The sequence below is a fragment of the Zonotrichia albicollis genome, chromosome 9 (assembly GCF_047830755.1).
Source record: "Zonotrichia albicollis isolate bZonAlb1 chromosome 9, bZonAlb1.hap1, whole genome shotgun sequence".
Taxonomy (NCBI): Eukaryota; Metazoa; Chordata; class Aves; order Passeriformes; family Passerellidae; genus Zonotrichia; species Zonotrichia albicollis.
This window is the reverse complement of record NC_133827.1, coordinates 22,740,018-22,756,563: the sequence shown is the minus strand read 5'-3', so window position 1 is coordinate 22,756,563 and position 16,546 is coordinate 22,740,018. Positions and strand designations below refer to the sequence as shown.

At 45.8% G+C, this 16,546-nt stretch overlaps 1 protein-coding gene across 1 annotated transcript in view; it reads left to right on the top strand.

The window, feature by feature from the left end:
- VPS8 (VPS8 subunit of CORVET complex) overlaps window positions 1–16,546 on the top strand; it is a 67,961-nt gene that overhangs the window by 26,372 nt on the left and 25,043 nt on the right. Inside the window, exons 25-34 of the mRNA XM_074546961.1 lie at window positions 546–618; window positions 2,474–2,593; window positions 3,157–3,228; window positions 5,520–5,639; window positions 6,670–6,726; window positions 7,047–7,129; window positions 8,394–8,478; window positions 9,471–9,569; window positions 12,479–12,568; window positions 13,003–13,049. Of these exons, the coding sequence (XP_074403062.1) occupies window positions 546–618; window positions 2,474–2,593; window positions 3,157–3,228; window positions 5,520–5,639; window positions 6,670–6,726; window positions 7,047–7,129; window positions 8,394–8,478; window positions 9,471–9,569; window positions 12,479–12,568; window positions 13,003–13,049 (846 nt within the window). The remainder of the gene's footprint in view (window positions 1–545; window positions 619–2,473; window positions 2,594–3,156; window positions 3,229–5,519; window positions 5,640–6,669; window positions 6,727–7,046; window positions 7,130–8,393; window positions 8,479–9,470; window positions 9,570–12,478; window positions 12,569–13,002; window positions 13,050–16,546) is intronic.

The following is a 16,546-nucleotide window of genomic DNA, read 5'->3' as shown; positions in this document are numbered from 1 at the left end:
AGTGGTGGCACCAGATTTTAAACTTGCTGTAGTTGCAGAACATTATTGGGAGCTTCAGATTCTGAGAGATTGTGTAAAATAGCAGTGGGTACCCACTACAGCTCACTTAAATTTGAAATCCCTTCCTGTTGCATGTGGTGTGCAGGAATAGGAGGCATCAAGTTGGAGGCTTGAGCCCAAGTTACTGCTGATGCAGGTTTTTATTTTCACTATTTGGTTTTGTTTTGTGTGAGACACAGAGCTCCTTGACCAAGGGCTCAGTAGCCTCATGTTTTGTAGCAGGCCATGTTCTGCCCTGCCTTTTGGGATAGCTCAGCTGTTCCTTGCTGGGTTCCCTGTCAATTGCAGGAGCTTGCACAGGATTCATTAGTGAATCCCCTTTCTGGAGTCTGTGCAAGATTGTGAAGTTACCTTCTGCATTACTCCAGCCTCCTAAAATTGAGAATTTTATGAAAATTAAGTAAAAAAATGAACACTTCTCAATGTCTTTAATGTCAGCTATATTAAAAGCCTCAAAAAAGAACCTTTCCCCTCTTTTTCTGTAGCTGCTGCTTGGCAGGCCGTGCATACCCATTGGGTGATATTCCTGAGGATCTGGTACCTCTGGTGAAAAATCAGGTGAGAAACCTCTTGGAAGGCAGCTTTCCTGCATGAGGTTTTTAGAAAAAGCTGCATATATCTTGTTGCATGGGTTTCCAAGGGAAAGCTATTATCAGTCTGATAACTGTCTCTTTGTGATATGAGTGTATCCTGCTGTAATTAAAAAATTAGTTTTTAACTGATGAAATCAAACAGTCATTGCAGTCTGAACATTTAAACATAATATTTTTCTTTCAGCTGTAAATTGGGGGGTGGAAACACAGAGTTCTCAGTGATTGGGTTTTTTGCCTTGCTCATTACCACAGAGTTACCAGAAATGTGTAGCTGTTTCTTGGTTACAAACTTAATGTGTCAAATATGGGAGAGTCTTCCCTGTTTTCAAATGCGAATGACACTGGATTGACTCTGGGGAGAAATGTCTCTAAGTAGCTCTTGGTTGTAGACTTCTTGAAGGATTTTGACTCCTTTGGACTAATCTGGCAATTTCTTGAAACAGGATGTTACTTATCGTTGCTTTTTGTACTGACAAAACTTCTTCCTAAGTTTCTGGCTAGCTTTACAACAAATATTTTTTGTGCTTTTAGCATTTCACTTCAGTTTCAGGGTTCCAGTGAGAAGGAAATGCTTTTTCTTTTGCACTTCCTCTTTACAGTACAATGGAAGAGCCAGTTTTTGTATGTGGAGTGGGTTTTTGTTTGTGAGTTTTTTGTGTATGGATTTTGTTTCCTAGTTCAGAACTCGTAGCTCTATGTACGTGGTAGCTCTGGGTTCCTGCAGCCTTTCCTCAGCAGCTGTGCACACCAGCCCACTCACTTTGCTGGGCCAAGCACTGGCTGTTGCCCTCTCCCAGGGTTGCTGGGCTGCCTCCTGCTCAGGCTCTGAGGGGAGGCAGGAGCCCAGCCAGCAGCAGCAGCCCTGGGAAGAGCCTTCAGCCTCTCCTTTCTGTGGTTCCTGGTGGTGTTCCTGAGAGCTGGGTTTAAGTAACACCTTTGTGTCTGGTGGGTTTGTTTTGTTTTCTTAAGCATTCCCAGCTGCCAGAGGTCAGCAGGGGAGGTGTGGATCTGACAGGCAAGCTGCTAAATCCTGCTGGATTCACTGCCACTGTGGTGCCAGAAATGAGCTCAGAGCAGGAGTAAATGGGGGAACATGACACTTGCAGAGGGTGGCTGGGAGAACACACGGCCTGTCAGTTTTCCATGGGATCCCAGTGTGTACCTGACACATATTCCTGAGTGCTGCTCCAGCCTGGAGCCACCTGCTCCCTTGCTGCTGGCAGCCAGCTCTGCTGTGAGCCTGGCTCAGACTCCTGCAGCTGGCCCTGCCCTCTGGCTTCCCTGGGACAGTCTAAACAGGGGCTCAGTAAAAGGAGTTTATTTTGGAAGATGCCCTCAAATTTCATGAACTGCAAAGTCAGTGGAAGAGACAAGAGTTGAAAAGCACCTCAGTCAGCCTTTGCAGTGCCAAAAGCTTTGTGCCTCACAGTGAGGGGGCAGATTGACTGGCTCTTCCCAAGTGAGCTGCTGACAAGGAGGAGCTGTGCCCTGGATAAGGAGGAGTTGCACAGCTTCCCAGGAAAGCTGCCAGGAACGGGGAGAGGGAGTTTTCTAATTTCATACACTTCTATCTGCAAGTATAAATAAGCCTTTATTTTTGTTTGATCTGAAGTTTTGATTGATCTTAAATTGGTTGGTGAGTCTTAGGAGGGGCTGACAAGCAACAGAAAACACCACTCAAATCAGAACCGATGGACTCCTAAGGGGCTTTAAACATCAAGTACAAAGCAGATAACAGTGCTGCTTTCCCACACACTTGTGCTCCCAGTTATCTGAAATCCATAGGAAACCTGCTGTCCTTGCTTGCCTTGTCCTGTCAGGTGTTTGAGTTCCTGATCAGGCTGCACTCAGCTGAGGGCTCAGTGGATGAGGAGGTGTATCCCTACGTTCGCACCCTGCTGCACTTTGACACACGGGAGTTCCTCAACGTGCTGGCTCTGGTAAGAGACCCTGGCTTTCTGAGAGGTAAATGCTCTGCCAGTTCTCCCATCATCACTGAGGTTCCTGTCAATAAATCTGTGCTTTAGCTAAACCAGGAGTTCTTGGCTCAGGGAAGGAACAGTTCTGGTGCTTTTCCTGTAAGATATCAGAGAGAATCACAGTAGTCCTTTGTGGCATTAAATACAGAGTGGTGAACATGACATTACACAGTGAAAGTTCTGGCAACAGAGGCTGTCTTTAAAACAGAGGAAAACCAAGAATAATATATTTGTAAAGAGTGTTCTAGTGTCTGTCTCTGTCTCCTGCATGGAAGTCTGTCTTTCTTACTTTCCAAATCTCTAGAACTTCTTATGTCTATTTGGACCCATTAATTCTACCTGAATGTGTAAAAATCATTTTGGTAGTTACAAAAGAGCAAATTATGTCTTGGAACCTGCTGTTTAGGGATATGCAGAGAAAGGACTCAAACCAACACTGGCTGATTTGTGATGTGGCTGCTGCTTTGTGTTTTCTGTTATTCTGAGAGATTCTGCTCAAGGTGTCAGTGCTTTGCCTCTTGCAGACTTTTGAAGACTTCAAGAATGACAAGCAAGCTGTGGAGTATCAACAGAGAATTGTGGACATTCTTCTGAAAGTGAGTGTGCCTAAAAGTGAACTGTTTGTATCTGACTGATGGCATGCAGTGCTCTGCAGTACAGCTGTAATCTGGAGGTGTTTGCAGTCCTGCCCTGGCTGACACCTCTGAGGAGGTGCTGGGCAGGAGCATGGATTCACCTCAGCCAAAGCTGTAGGCTGGACATTCAGAAGTGATGATTCCTGCACTTTAAATGTGCTGACAGAGAGGTCTCCTTTCCTGTGATTTCACCTGGGTGATGCTTTGTCAAATTTCTCATCTCTGCACTGTTAAGCTTATTTTGATCTGCTTCTCATTGAATCTCCTCCCTGATTGCTTCTGAGCATGAAAAAGGTCCCAGGTAAGCTGTGCTTGGCAGGGTGCCACTGCTTTTCTGCTGAATGCCTGCTCCCTGTGCCTGCCAATGCTATGTCTGGGATGCAGCATTTCCAGGATGACAGGCCTATCTTTAGTTTAGGAGAGAAGAGGAATGTCACTTATCAGCCTGGTGCTCTGGAAATCACTTGTCACCCCCAGCCCCTGTTCCCAACAAGGGATGTTCCCATTAAAAGCTTTCACTGCCAGGCACTGTTTGCTTTCCCCTCCAAGCTGTCACCATTAATCATGAGTGACTCCACTTGGAAGCTGTATATGTATAAACATACCATAAGTAGCATTTATGTATAAACATACCATAAGTAGCATTTCCCTGTCCTGTCATCACTGATAGATGAGACAAGGGCACAGTGAGTGACTTGGGTGGCAGTGCTGCTGCAGGGAGCTGAGACAATGCCACTTGGGAGGGGTTTTGTGAGCAGGATGTGGCTCTGAGGGGTGTTTTAGCACCCCAGAGGTGCTGGCTCAGCCCCTCTGCTTTGTGTCCTGAGCTGCTGTTAGCAGGAGGTGGCACACTGCAGCCGTGTTCCAGAGCTGCTGGGGATGTGTTCCTGTCATGGCAGGAGGGCAGCTTTGGAAGGGCTGCAGCATTGCATCTTCAGGCAAACAATGTGGTGGTAAGAAAACTCAGTCCTTTGGTCTGGAATCTGCTGTCCTTTTGGATAAAACTTAAAAACTCTTGAAACTTTCAATTTAAATTTGTCATAAGCAATAAAGAAAACACCTAGGAAGTAGCTCTGCTTTTGAAATAGTTTGGTGAACACAGACATTCTGCTAATGCTGATCAAAACTTTGCCAAATGAATCATCTATGTGGCTGGTCTGCAGCCTCTGGGAAGTTGCTCTATTCCAGGGATGCAGTATGTTCACCTTCACAGATACTGACATGGACATAATTTGTCAAAAACAAAGCTAAAATGAATAAAACACTCCAGATATTTCAGTGGATAATATTTCATGGTGTTAGGTAGTGCTGTTCTGACTAGGCTCCTGTATGAAATAGCCTTTTTTGACAGAAAATGAAAACTGGAAAAGAATGATTGCATTAGCTGGTGATTCTGTAATGTGTCTGGCCTGCCTGCCTCTCTTGTGTCACAAAAGCTTTAGCATCTCTTGGGGTCTGCAACTCTGGGTCACTTGAGGAAATCAGTGGACTCCCCCCAGCTCCGAGTGAGTGAGATGCTGAACTGTGAGCTGCTCCATGGGCTTTGCTGCAGCAGTTCTTAGGTCTGAGCTCACAGAGTTGTGCATGTGATGGATTTCCTCCCAGCTTAAACACACTGCTCTTAGAGGGGACTCTCCAAACAGGGGCATTTCACTTTCACTTGGGATTTAGGATTTTTTGAAGCAGGAGACACCAAGTCAGGACACATCAGGCTCATGGTTTTTACACCAGACAGGTCAAAAGCACTTGTTGGATTTCTAATCCCTTTTGTAGTGACTCTTAGATATTCCTTTTTTCTGTGATTTCAGGTCAGCACAGTCACAAATTTCTCTAAATATTGTTAGACTAATGCTAACATAATGTGAGAAAAACCTTTCCCCAAACCTGCAGTTGTTTCTTAGCTATTAGAGTAGTTCTTTGCATGCCACAGTTAAGTGGTGAAATGGGGCTTGAAATGAGGTGTTTGTGGTTGTTTGCTCCTATAATAATTGTACTGTAACCGTGTGACAGCATTTCTCTGCTCAGAAGGTGTTCCATGTCCCATGAGCAACACAGGCTACAGAGGCAGAGGTAAATGTGGGTTTGGAGCCTCTTCACACCTGAAAAACAGGGACATGCAGGGGGTGTCTGGGGTAGGAGGACACACAATGGCTCACAGGGATTTCTTTTTGTCCCAGTTACTCTCTCAAAGGCAGCTGCAGAATCACTTCTTTGTGGGTTTATTTTTCCTTTTTGTCTCCAACATTTCTCAGGTCATGGTGGAGAATTCGGACTTCACCCCATCACAGGTTGGCTGTCTCTTTACCTTCCTTGCCCGGCAGCTCGCCAAGCCCAACAACACCTTGTTTGTCAACAGGACACTGTTTGACCAGGCAAGTGTTCCTGAGTGTGTGTGGCACTGCAAGCAGGATGCACCCCTGCAGAGTGTGCTCAGTGCTGTAGGCTGGAGCAGGTCTGGAGGTGCTGGTGCCTTGTAACCAGGTGGCCTCTTGCTGGGCTGTTGTTGTGGCTTCCCAGGAGCAGAGTAGGACAGAGCATGGAAGCACAGTACACAGTGTTTCAGCTTGGCTGGAGCTGTGGGACAAACAGCATTGCATCCTAGCAAGTGTTCAAGGCCAGGCTGGATGGTACTCTGAGCAGTCTGGTCTAGTGGAGGGTGTCCCTGCCCATGGCAGAGAGGTGGAGCTGGATGAGCTTTAAGGTCCCTTCCAACCCAAGTTGGCATAAGGGGTATCAACTAAAATTACGTTAGTGAGCTTAGAGAGCACATAAGTGTAGTTGATAATTTTTAGTTCAGCTGGCCACTGCCTTCTCTGCTGTTTGAAAAAAGAATTTACCCCAATTTATGCCCAAAGCTTGCAGGAGTTAGCTTTGTATCCCAGCTTAATCACAGAAATTCCTGGGAGTGAGGAGGAGGCTTCACTGACTGATAATAATAGGGATGTATGAGCACTAATAAAAATGAATTAGAATATATTATGTCCTTGATCCTAATTTAAGACTGAAGAACTCTATGGAGGGTAAGCAGATTTGAATTAAACACTTTTATTCCACATATATGAAATGTTATGAATTACATAATTTCCTGTTTTCCTGATGAGATGGCACAGTCCAGGAGATTGGGTCAGTGTAGTGATGCCAGCTGTTTGGTGTGTAGTCTGAAGCAGAAACTTGAGGTTCCCCAAGTTCCCTAAAGTTTGGTTCTAGATCCTGGTGCAGAGTCCTGTGTTTCCCTCTCAGGAGTCTTTCAGCAGTTCTCTGCCATTCCAGTATTCCCAGTTTGGTTCCAGGTGCATTCAGATGGCCCCGTTGTGGGTGGTTTGCTGTGCCACTGCTGGTGCTCAGGGTGCTGGGGAGTTTGTGCTCCCAGGCAGGCCTGGCTCACACCCCCTCTCCTGGCAGGTGCTGGAGTTCCTGTGCAGCCCCGATGATGATTCCCGGCATTCCGAGAGGCAGCAGGTGAGAGCCTTCCAGGGATGCTCCTTGGAGCACCCCCAAAGGCTGCTGGGGAGCAGAACTTGGCCTTGGGGGTGAGAATGGGCATGGGAATATTGGGCTGTGCTGGGCACAGCAGGAGGGGAAGGGTCCCACCCCAGCACTGCCTGCAGGAGCAAGAACAGAGGGCAGGAAAGGTCTCATAAGCTCATGTCCTTCATAGTTAAAGGACAATCAATTAACAAATCAATAAAGTCAGCCCTGTGTTCTTACCATGTTTTATGGAGCAGGAGCAGTGGACTTGTAGAGGCACTGGGTGTTCAACTACTGTTCAATCCCTGCAGGTCCTTTTGGAGCTGCTCCAGGCAGGAGGGATCGTGCAGTTTGAGGAGAGCCGCCTTATCCAAATGGCAGAGAAGGCTGAGTTGTGAGTTACTGGACACAATATATAAAAACTGCCTTTAAATCTCTTCCACACATCTTTCTTGGCTCCACTTTCCTTGTTTCTACTTTGTAACTGTGTTTGGGGTTATTTTCCCTGTGCACTCACATCATGCTTCATTTAAGATGTTCACATTTAGTCCCAGACTTTCTTTCCTGGGTGTTCTCAGAGGAAGCATTGTTCAGAAAAGAAGGGGTAGAGCTGTGGAAACCCTTCAGGAGAAACTCTGTGGGAATTGATGAGTTTTAACATTCCCTATCCTAGAGGCCAGGCTGTGTTCAGAGGTACATTTGCCTATTGGAGTGCTCTACCCCTGGCAGATGGAGATGCCTGGCTGGGGTGAGACCCACAGGTGGATTTAAAAGCATGAAGGGGTCTGGAGCCATCCCCATGGCACTTGTAGGAGATACAAAAACAGTGTCTGGAAAGGCTGAAAATTTCCAGCATCTCCTTTAGATGCTTTATGATTCCAGAAGGAGTCTGTCGTGCCAGAGCAGAGCCAGCCAGGGGGGCATCTTCATCCAGGCCGAGTTTGGGTGTTGCATGAATCAATCCACCATGCTACAAAGGACCAGAGGGAGAACAGTGGGAGGTGTGCCATGCCTGTTCTCCTGTGTGGCCTGAAAGGAGTAACTCAATCAAATTTTTCAGAGTCAGCAAACATATTTTTTCTCCTTGCTCCAGAGAATTTGACAGCTAGGCCCCCCAGCTCAGCCACTTGTATCAGAGCTGAAAGAGCTATAGTGTAATATTAATTATCAGACTCTTGATTTGGTTTGACTCAGTTACATCTGATTTTATGTAAAGTCTCAAAATATTGAAGATGTTTATTAAAATGTGAAGGTAGGAACCTGTGTCATTGTTGAGTTATGTTTAGTGAATTTCTTCAATTAAGTAGTGGATTGACCTAACTTAGAGTAGAGTGTTGTGGAAACAAAGATCATCTCTGACAGCAGAACCTGTGAGACCTGATTTCATTAAGAGTTGTTATCCTCTGTCCCTTGCCTCTCCCCTGAGTAACTCCACTTTTCTCTGTTCTGTGTGATAATTTCCCAGAAGAGGGAGCTTGATGGGCAACCCTGATGGGTTGAGGTTGGCCCGAGGTTGGTACAAATGGCACTCCAGCATTCTGGAGCCACCCAGCCTGTGTGCTGAAAACCCCAATGTGAGACACTTCCAAATGCTGCCTGTCTGTGGTGCTGGCTCAGCTGAGTGCTTTTCCTGACCTGGGAAGTTTCCCTTCTTTCAGCTATCAGATCTGTGAGTTCATGTACGAGCGGCAGCTTCGCTATGACAAAATCATCGGCTGTTACCTGCGGGATCCCCTGAGGAAGGTGAGGAACTCTGGTGCTCCTGCCTTTCTGCTTCCTGGCCATGCAGCCTGTGCTGCTGGCCACAGTGACTGGGCACAGCTGCCTTGCTCTTCTAGCATAATCACCTTAAAAATGCCCTCAACAGTTCAGGTTTCTTAGTTGTAGTCAAAGCTGTTTGTGTTTGTCTAGTGGAGAGGAGCTGATTTTTTTTTTGTTGTTTTTAAGTTACAGAATTTTCCTTTATTTTTAAATCTAGTGCTGGTACATCAAACCTCAGTGCAAGGTGGGATTTGCTGCAGATATGGCTAACTGCGGTGCTTTTTTGTTTCTGCCATTGGTCCCCACATTTCTTCCCCTGGACATAGGCTCTCTGCCCTTACAATCTCTATGCCATTACCTTCAGCATGCACACCTGCCACAGTTGTTGTGGTGTTCCCTTCCCTACCACCAACATGAGTTGGGATGAGAGTCTGGCAAATGTGACCTCTCCAGGTCCTTATAAATCCACAGTATTGAACGTTGTGTGGGTGAAGGAATCAGAAGAGGAGGTTGTGATAGTGAGGTGGCCAAAAACCATGAGACAGGAGAGCACCTGAGCTGGGGAACAGTGCAGGAGAGCCTGGGGGAGAGGCCAGTGTCAGGGAGGAGCTCAGGAATGTGCTGGGAAAACTGAGCTACCCCCTGGCAGAGTTCTCTCTGCCTGGGCTCCTAGCTCAAGTGATGTCCTGTCCTTTTTCCCTGTGGGTAAGAGGAAGACATTTCTGATAGGGGAAGAACAATTCTCTTTGACCTCAGTGCTTAACACATTAGCATCAGGTTCCCCTTGGCTCTCTTTTCCTTCAGGAACTTTTTAGGGACATAGAGCCTCCCTGCAGATAACTCATCCTGACTACTTGGAGAGGACTAGCCCTGAGGTCATGCCAAGGCTGCTGGAAGCACTCTGGTTTCCAAAAGCCAGTGCTGTCAGTGGTGCTGCAGAACACACTGAGCATTTATGGGTTTGTGCCTTACAGGAAGAAGTTTTCAACTACATCCACAACATCCTGTCCATGCCTGGCTACAGTGCAGAGGAGAAGCAGCTGGTGTGGCAGAAAGCTTTGGACCACATAGAGGTAGGTGGGATATATCCTGCACCCACAGTCCCTCAGCTCCTGCTGATGGCTCTTGGATGTGCTGGTGCTTTTCCAAAGCACAAGTGTCCAGTGCTGAGTCACAGCTGTTGAGATAGCTCTGATGTCAGCTCAGAGCTCTCCCACATCAGTGTAAGTGCCTCTCAGAGTCAGGCTGCCTTCCTGGCCTTCCTGGTTTCAAGTGCTGCTCTTTGGGTAATGGTGCCTGCTCAGCGGGTGATGGGCAGTCAGGAGAGGGATCCATTAGCAAATGTTCCATCTCCTGAGCATGCAGCAGCAGCAAGGCAGGGTATGGACATCACTGACCTCACAGGCTGTGGGATCCAGCTCTTCACACTGATGAGTGCATTCAGCCCTGGTGCCCTGGCACTGCTAACCTGGAGAATGATGGGGTCATGACTTCTCTGTAAGACACAGGCTGCTGCTGGACTCCTCCAACTAATAATTTTCCCCATGTTTTCAGACTCTGTCAGCTTCAGGGGATGAAGATGTCTGAAATGATTGTCCAGTCAGTAGGTGTGGGAAATCTGTAATATTTCTAGTTCCTGTAAGGTGCTGTCAGTTCCCACCAGGGTGATCTGGAGATAAGCCAGGAAAATAATTCTGTCTGTAAAACAAGCCTTGCAGACAGCACTCCTTAGCAGAAAATGACCGCAGAATCTGTATCCTGTGAGGCAGACAAAAAGCTAATGGGCACATCCAGAGTACTTTTAGTTTCTACCAGCATCTGCAAGTAGTGCATGACTAATGAGAAAATGGACCAGGAGGGAGAGTGATTCAAAAGGTAATGCACAAAGAAACCCTGGGAATGCTGCTGCCTGGCATGTGGCTCCCTGAGCTCACAGCCCCTCTCCAGAGGCACTGGCAGGGCTGTGGGACTGGTGGGGATGGTTGTGCTGGCTCTGAGCAGGCCTGGCTCATTGCACCCTCATCAGAGCAGCTGGGGCTCCAGGCTGGGCAGGCTGCAGCTGCTGTGCTGCTTCTTGTGTCTGCTTCCTTCCCCTGCTGCATCCCTGGTCCCCCAGAGGCTGCTGGGCAGGTGATGGGCTCTGTGGGTCACCTTTCTTAGGTACTGTCACTGAGATCAGCTCCCTGATTCATTTTGGCATCTTTTATTTCCCAGGACTGGTAAAGCAGGTGGTTTAGCAGCCTGATGGCTGCTGTGGGCTTTTGTCCTTTTCCATTGTGTTAATCCTGCTCTCAGACATTCAAAAGACTTGGAACAGTAAATAATACTTTACTTTACTGGAGTGAAGCTGTGATTTCAGCTCTTAGGACAGCTGTCATTTGCTGAGCTATGAATGCAGCAGATCAGCCTCTTCAGGCAAAACCAGCAATGTCTGGAGAGGATTTCCTGGTGATTCTATGGCAGAAAGTGGAGTTTGTCATCAGTGCCACTTTAATTTTTTCCCATCATCTCACAGCAATTGTTCATTGATGTTTATCTTTAAAAAATAAACTCTGTTCTCTTCAGTCACACAAGGGTTCTTTTCTACCCTCATACCCATGTGCCTTGTGGCAGTTCTGTCTCCTCAAGGGCTGTCTGAGCAGCACCATGTTTGCAGGTTGTTCACACCTGGGAGGGGATAGAAACCCAAGCACCAAATGCTTTGCTGGGGAATGGACTCTGAAGGGTGCACTGATTGCAGACAGGGAGATTGGACCAGCTCCCTCCAGCCTGGCAGCCCTGCCTTCAGCAGTCCTGGAGACTCCCAGGAGGGAGAAGAGAGAGAAGTGGATTAAGGCAGTCCCACTGCATCCTTTCTGTGTCCCTCTGCACTGCTGTGCTTAGAGATCTCCTGGGTGCTTTGGACTGCCTGGGTTTGTGGGGTGAAAGTTGTGGGGACACAGTGAGGGGCTGAGCTTGTGCAGTAAAGCTGTGGGGTCAGACACTGCAGGGCTGCTTCTGGGGCAGGCAGGTTTCCTCTGAAAACCTCACCAAAGGCATCAGCTGTGACAGCTCTTCCTAAAGAGCTCATGGATGGTCAGGCTCTTCCCTGCTTCCCTTTGCCCCAGTCTTTGTGTGCCCTTGGCTGTATTCAGTGGCTGCTGTGTCTGTCTGGAGGCCAAGCTACTGCTAAGGGATTTTCCCCAGATGTACATTTCTGATAATTTTCTTTCTTTACTGCTGTGACAGTTGGTTTTGTTCAGTAAAGAAATGTTTTCTCGTTTTTAGGTTCAGCAAGGGCTTTTGGGACAGGTTACCAGGTGCACAGTGTTGTTTTGCAGCAGTTGCCTCTCATTTATTTGGAAGGGTTAGAAGCAAAAAGCTTGCATTGCAGGTTGTGTAAACTTGTGTGATATGAAGCCTTTTAGCTCAAGCTTGACAGAAGGCAGACCCACAGGCATCTAGATGATTTTTGTTTCCTTGTATTACAATAAAGAAATTGCTTTTTCATGTCTGGACAGGTGTCAGTTATGGTGAACAGTTACAGGAAACTCACTTTTAAACCTCTGGTTTGGTTCAGTTAAGCCAGGTAAACACTGTTTCCATTGGACTGAGAAATTCCCAAGGGTTGATTGTTTCCCCTTTCCTGCTGCCTCACAGTTGGCACTGGGAATGTCTTGTTGACAGGGGGTAAAGGCAGTTGTCAGAAAACTGAATGAATAACTTCCTCTCCTTAGGACTGAGGTGGGTTCTTGGTGTGAGGAGTTTTGTATTCTTCAAGGCCTTATGTGTAGCAAAAGCATCAACTTTCAGAAATTATTTTTTACCAACTACCCTTCTATTTTTTCTATACCTCTCTTTGTGCAATGGTGTTAACTGTTTTACACTTGCATCTCAGCAAAGGTGCAGTTACAGTGTGGATGGGCTCGGTGATGCTGCATAATTATATTGCCTGTGAAGTCAGAAGGAATTGATTTGATTTGATCTCTCTTCCCCCCCCAAGGAGCTGCTGGTGCTGAGCCCAGGTAAAGCAGCTGACCTGGCAGCCATTCACTTCAGCGAGCAGCTCGAGAGCATCATCTCCAACCTGCAGGTGAGGTGTCCAACTCCCTTAGTGTGGGGCTTCTGTGCAGTAGGGATGTCAGTCCTGTAGGAAATGATTGCTAAGAGTCATGGTGAGGTATTGCTGTGTCAGGAACAGAAGAAAAATAGGCTATAGCTACTCACTGATAGGAATTGCTACATCTCAATTATTTGGCCTGTTTGTAGAGTTCTGGCCATAAAAATGTATAAGCTCAGAGCTGCTGGTTGCAGCTTTTAGTTGGGTTTTAGTGTGGCTTGGAGTCCGAGAGCAGAGCTGTTGTCAGCCAAACACATCCTCAGAATATTTGTGCAAGATATGCCCAGAGCAGCTCCTGCAGCAGGCAGCAGCTGGGAACGGTTTCCTTCAGTGGGTATAGTTCAAGGGTCACTGTTTCACAGCACATAATTGAAAATAACAATACTGTGTCTCCTCCTGTTGTACAGGACCAGTTCTTGCTCTTCCAGTTCCTGAGGAGTCTCCTTGATCCAAGGTATGTAGAAAATTGGACTGTTTACAAACTGCAGTGTGCAAACGTGGATTCACATCAATTCTTTGAACTGGTGCATCAATAGCCAGTTTCAGAATGCTGCCATATTTCACTGCAAGCTCCTCTTTTTAACTAACTTGCTCCTTCTGTGTCTTTTCTTTCAGTGCTTCAGCTCTGTGTTCTCTTTCTGTTAAATCAGTATCAAATGCCACAAGACATTTATATATGCACAGCTCCAGTTGCTTTCAAACAATTTAATGCAACTGAGGGAGAGATCTTGGTTTGTCAATTAATCACAAATTAATTGTGCTTAATGAAGAGGAGGAGTAAGAAAAGGCAATATTATCTAAATCCTAGTGCCAGTGTTTCAGTTTTTGTTGAAGTGGAATAAAAAGCATGCTTTGGAAGCCAGAACCTGGAATTAATCAATCACCTCTTGGATTTTAATGTAAATTAAGGAAAAATACCCAACCAACCCAAACCAATGCCAAAACCCCAGGCATACATTTTGTTGTTTCCTGAGTTTTACAGACATGTTTGTATGGAAGGTGTTCATTTCCACACCTCCTGTTTTCTCCAGGGTCAAAACAAAATCAAAAAAGATCTTGGTTGGATTTTATAGAAAATAAATCAAATTATTTAGTTAATCATTGATTAATTGAAAAAAAAAATGTAGTTAAGCAGAAATGAAACCCAGCTGGATGTTAAGTAGAACTTTGTTTATGCTGTGATATCACTTGCACCCAGTGAAGGTAGTAATTAACCTGGATTCTAATCTTATGCACAGAGTGCCTCCCATAATCTCTGAGTAATAAACATCTCTAATTTCACTCTGCCATAATTAGAGCTAAATAGACTCATTTCTCCTGTAGTTACCTTCTGATCACAGGCAACACGTGATGTGTTCAAACCAGCATTGGGATACAGGGTTGTGCAGCTGATCTCCCCACAGCTCTCTGCCTTTCCCCCAAGGATGCTGTTCCACGTGCTGCACTGGGCCACACGGCTTCTTCTTAATAACACTCAGGTCCTGAGGTCTGTTCTCAGTGCTGGCAAGTTGTTTTCTTCTAAAACCTATTGAAAGGAGCTGAACTGTGCCCTGGGAGAGGCAGGGAGGGAGGTGAAATCTTGCTCTGCAGATTTACCTGCAGAGGCACCTACACTTTGTAGTATATTTATACCTAAAATAGTGGTTAGGCTCATTTGTCTCTTTTCATGTAATCTAAATGTTTATATTCTTTTTTGAAGCAAAATTTTTGTCCAAGTAAAGATTCTTAGAGCAGTAAATGAGCTTTTTAAGGTCTCAAATACAAATGATTGCTTGATCATATGGGGACAAGACTCATCATGCTGGTCTAACTATCCGAGTTGGTGGAATTGCATTAGGGATTAATTTGGCCCATTTAATTTAGCTAGAGATTTATTTTTAAGGATGTGGAAGGGGGAAGGGAGGAAACAGGGTTAACAGGAATTGCCTGGGGAAATTAAAACCAAATGTCTGAATGTTTGTAGCATAAAGCAGCCCCAGGAAACAGAGAATGTAGTAGGGATTGCTCAGCTCATTAATCACAGTCTTTGCTACATTTCCATTTTAAACTCTAGAGTTTTTTTCTCTAAAAAACCCCAGCACAGTGAAGCATTGTCTGTTGGCATTTGTGGTTATGTATTATACCAACAATATTAACTTGTTTAGCAACACTGTTCTGGCTTTATAAATGTAGTAACAGACTAAACCATGAGGGTTTGTCCCAGGGGCTCTCCTCTGTGCCCAGCTGCCTGTGACACTTGCAGGGCTCCCTTGTGCCAGGTTTCATGAGAAACCAGTGCTTCTCTCTTGCTTTTTGGAAAGACTGTGGCAGGGGAGACATTGGATGTGGTTATATTGGAGTGGAAATGATCCCATGTAGCTGAAGAGGACCTGCAAGTCTCAGGATTGTCAATTAGTTCTAGAAATTACCAAAATCCAGCTTTCTTTCTGTTGTCTCTTCTCTGTTTTTTGATTAAATAAATGGCTGAGGGAAGAGTGAGCTTGCTCATGAAATCATGAATGCTTAGTGCCAGAGTTATTTCCAGACTTGAAGTTTGTTCCCATGCTATAGGTGCGTGACTTGCCATTTTTCCTGCCTTGTCAGACAAGATCATTTTAGATAGTGAGTGTTTTATTTTAGTCTACCCATAGAAAGAGGAGAGCACTCACCCCCTTGCAGGCACTGGGGGAATTTACAGGGTGTTTGTTGTGGGAGGAGTGGATGGTGAATGCAGAGTTCAGGGTTCTTGTTTGGTCCTTCAGGGTGCACTCTTTGCTGTCAGAACCCAAGAGTTTGGGCACAGTTTTGGTGGAGTTGTGCTCATACTTTGCACACTGTGATCAGTGCATGGGTGAGGCTTTTGTTTCTGGGCATGTTGCATTTATAATCATTGTAATCACAGGAAGCTGCTCTCTTAGCAGAGCTGCTCTCTCACAGCATTGTCCTGGCCTTTCTGAATGGCAGTAGTATGCCTTTTGTAACTCCCAGGAAATAGAGGATATTGGATATCAGACCTTTTCCATCCCATGGCTGTAGGATTTGCACACTAACAGATCTTCTCCTGCTTAGGAATTTGTGTTCAGAAAGGTGATAAAACTCAATATATACACCCTGATCCATTTCTTTTCCTAGCAGGAGCTTCAGCAGAAGCCCCTGTTTTGTAGGCAGGATAAACTTGCACTGTTTCTCTGTGCAATGCACCAGTCCTAGAACTGCCATGGGAAGTGTAATGTGCAGTGGCAGAGAGCTGCTGTTCATTTAAAGGTTGCAGGTGCTGTATCTGGCTCCAGGGAAGCCTTTCCCTCCTCACTCTGAAGTCTCCTCCTTCACGTTGCTCTTTTTAAAACCAAGATCAGTAGGAAACTGTCAGGACAAAGGGACGTGGGCACTGCTCACAGTTCTGTTCTCTCTTCTGTTTCTGCACATGAGGAGTTTGCTTAATAATGAGCCCAGGGATTGAAAAGGGGGATGTTTCTCTAAAAGAATTATGAGTTCCTTTCTCAGTGAGGTAGATCAAAGGGATGAAACATTAAAATGTGTAAAGGAAGTCAAAGAAGAATTTCAGGAGCAATAAGCAAAAAGCAGCACATGCAGAGCAGGGCTGTAGGACAGAGACAATCAGGATCTGAACAGAGCACTCAGACCATAAGGTTTCATTGAGGAAATGAGGCTAATTCTTTGTGCCTCTTTGCCATGGAGTTGCTGGAGATGGGTCTGTGCTGGTCTCTTTCTTCACAGGGGTCTTTGAGAGTTTAATTTGTACTGAGGCATCAGGAGGATATGTTGTGGAACAAATGAAATGGCTGCTGAGAGACCTCCAGCACCAGTACCTAGTAGAAGTAGCATCATTTTCCTCTTAAAACCAGATTTTTTAACTTCAGCATTAAGGATAAAAGACAACGCTCAATTGAATAAGAAACTCTTCTTCCCAGCCAGATTTCTGGGCTAGGATTTGATTTTAGTCTCTTGTGC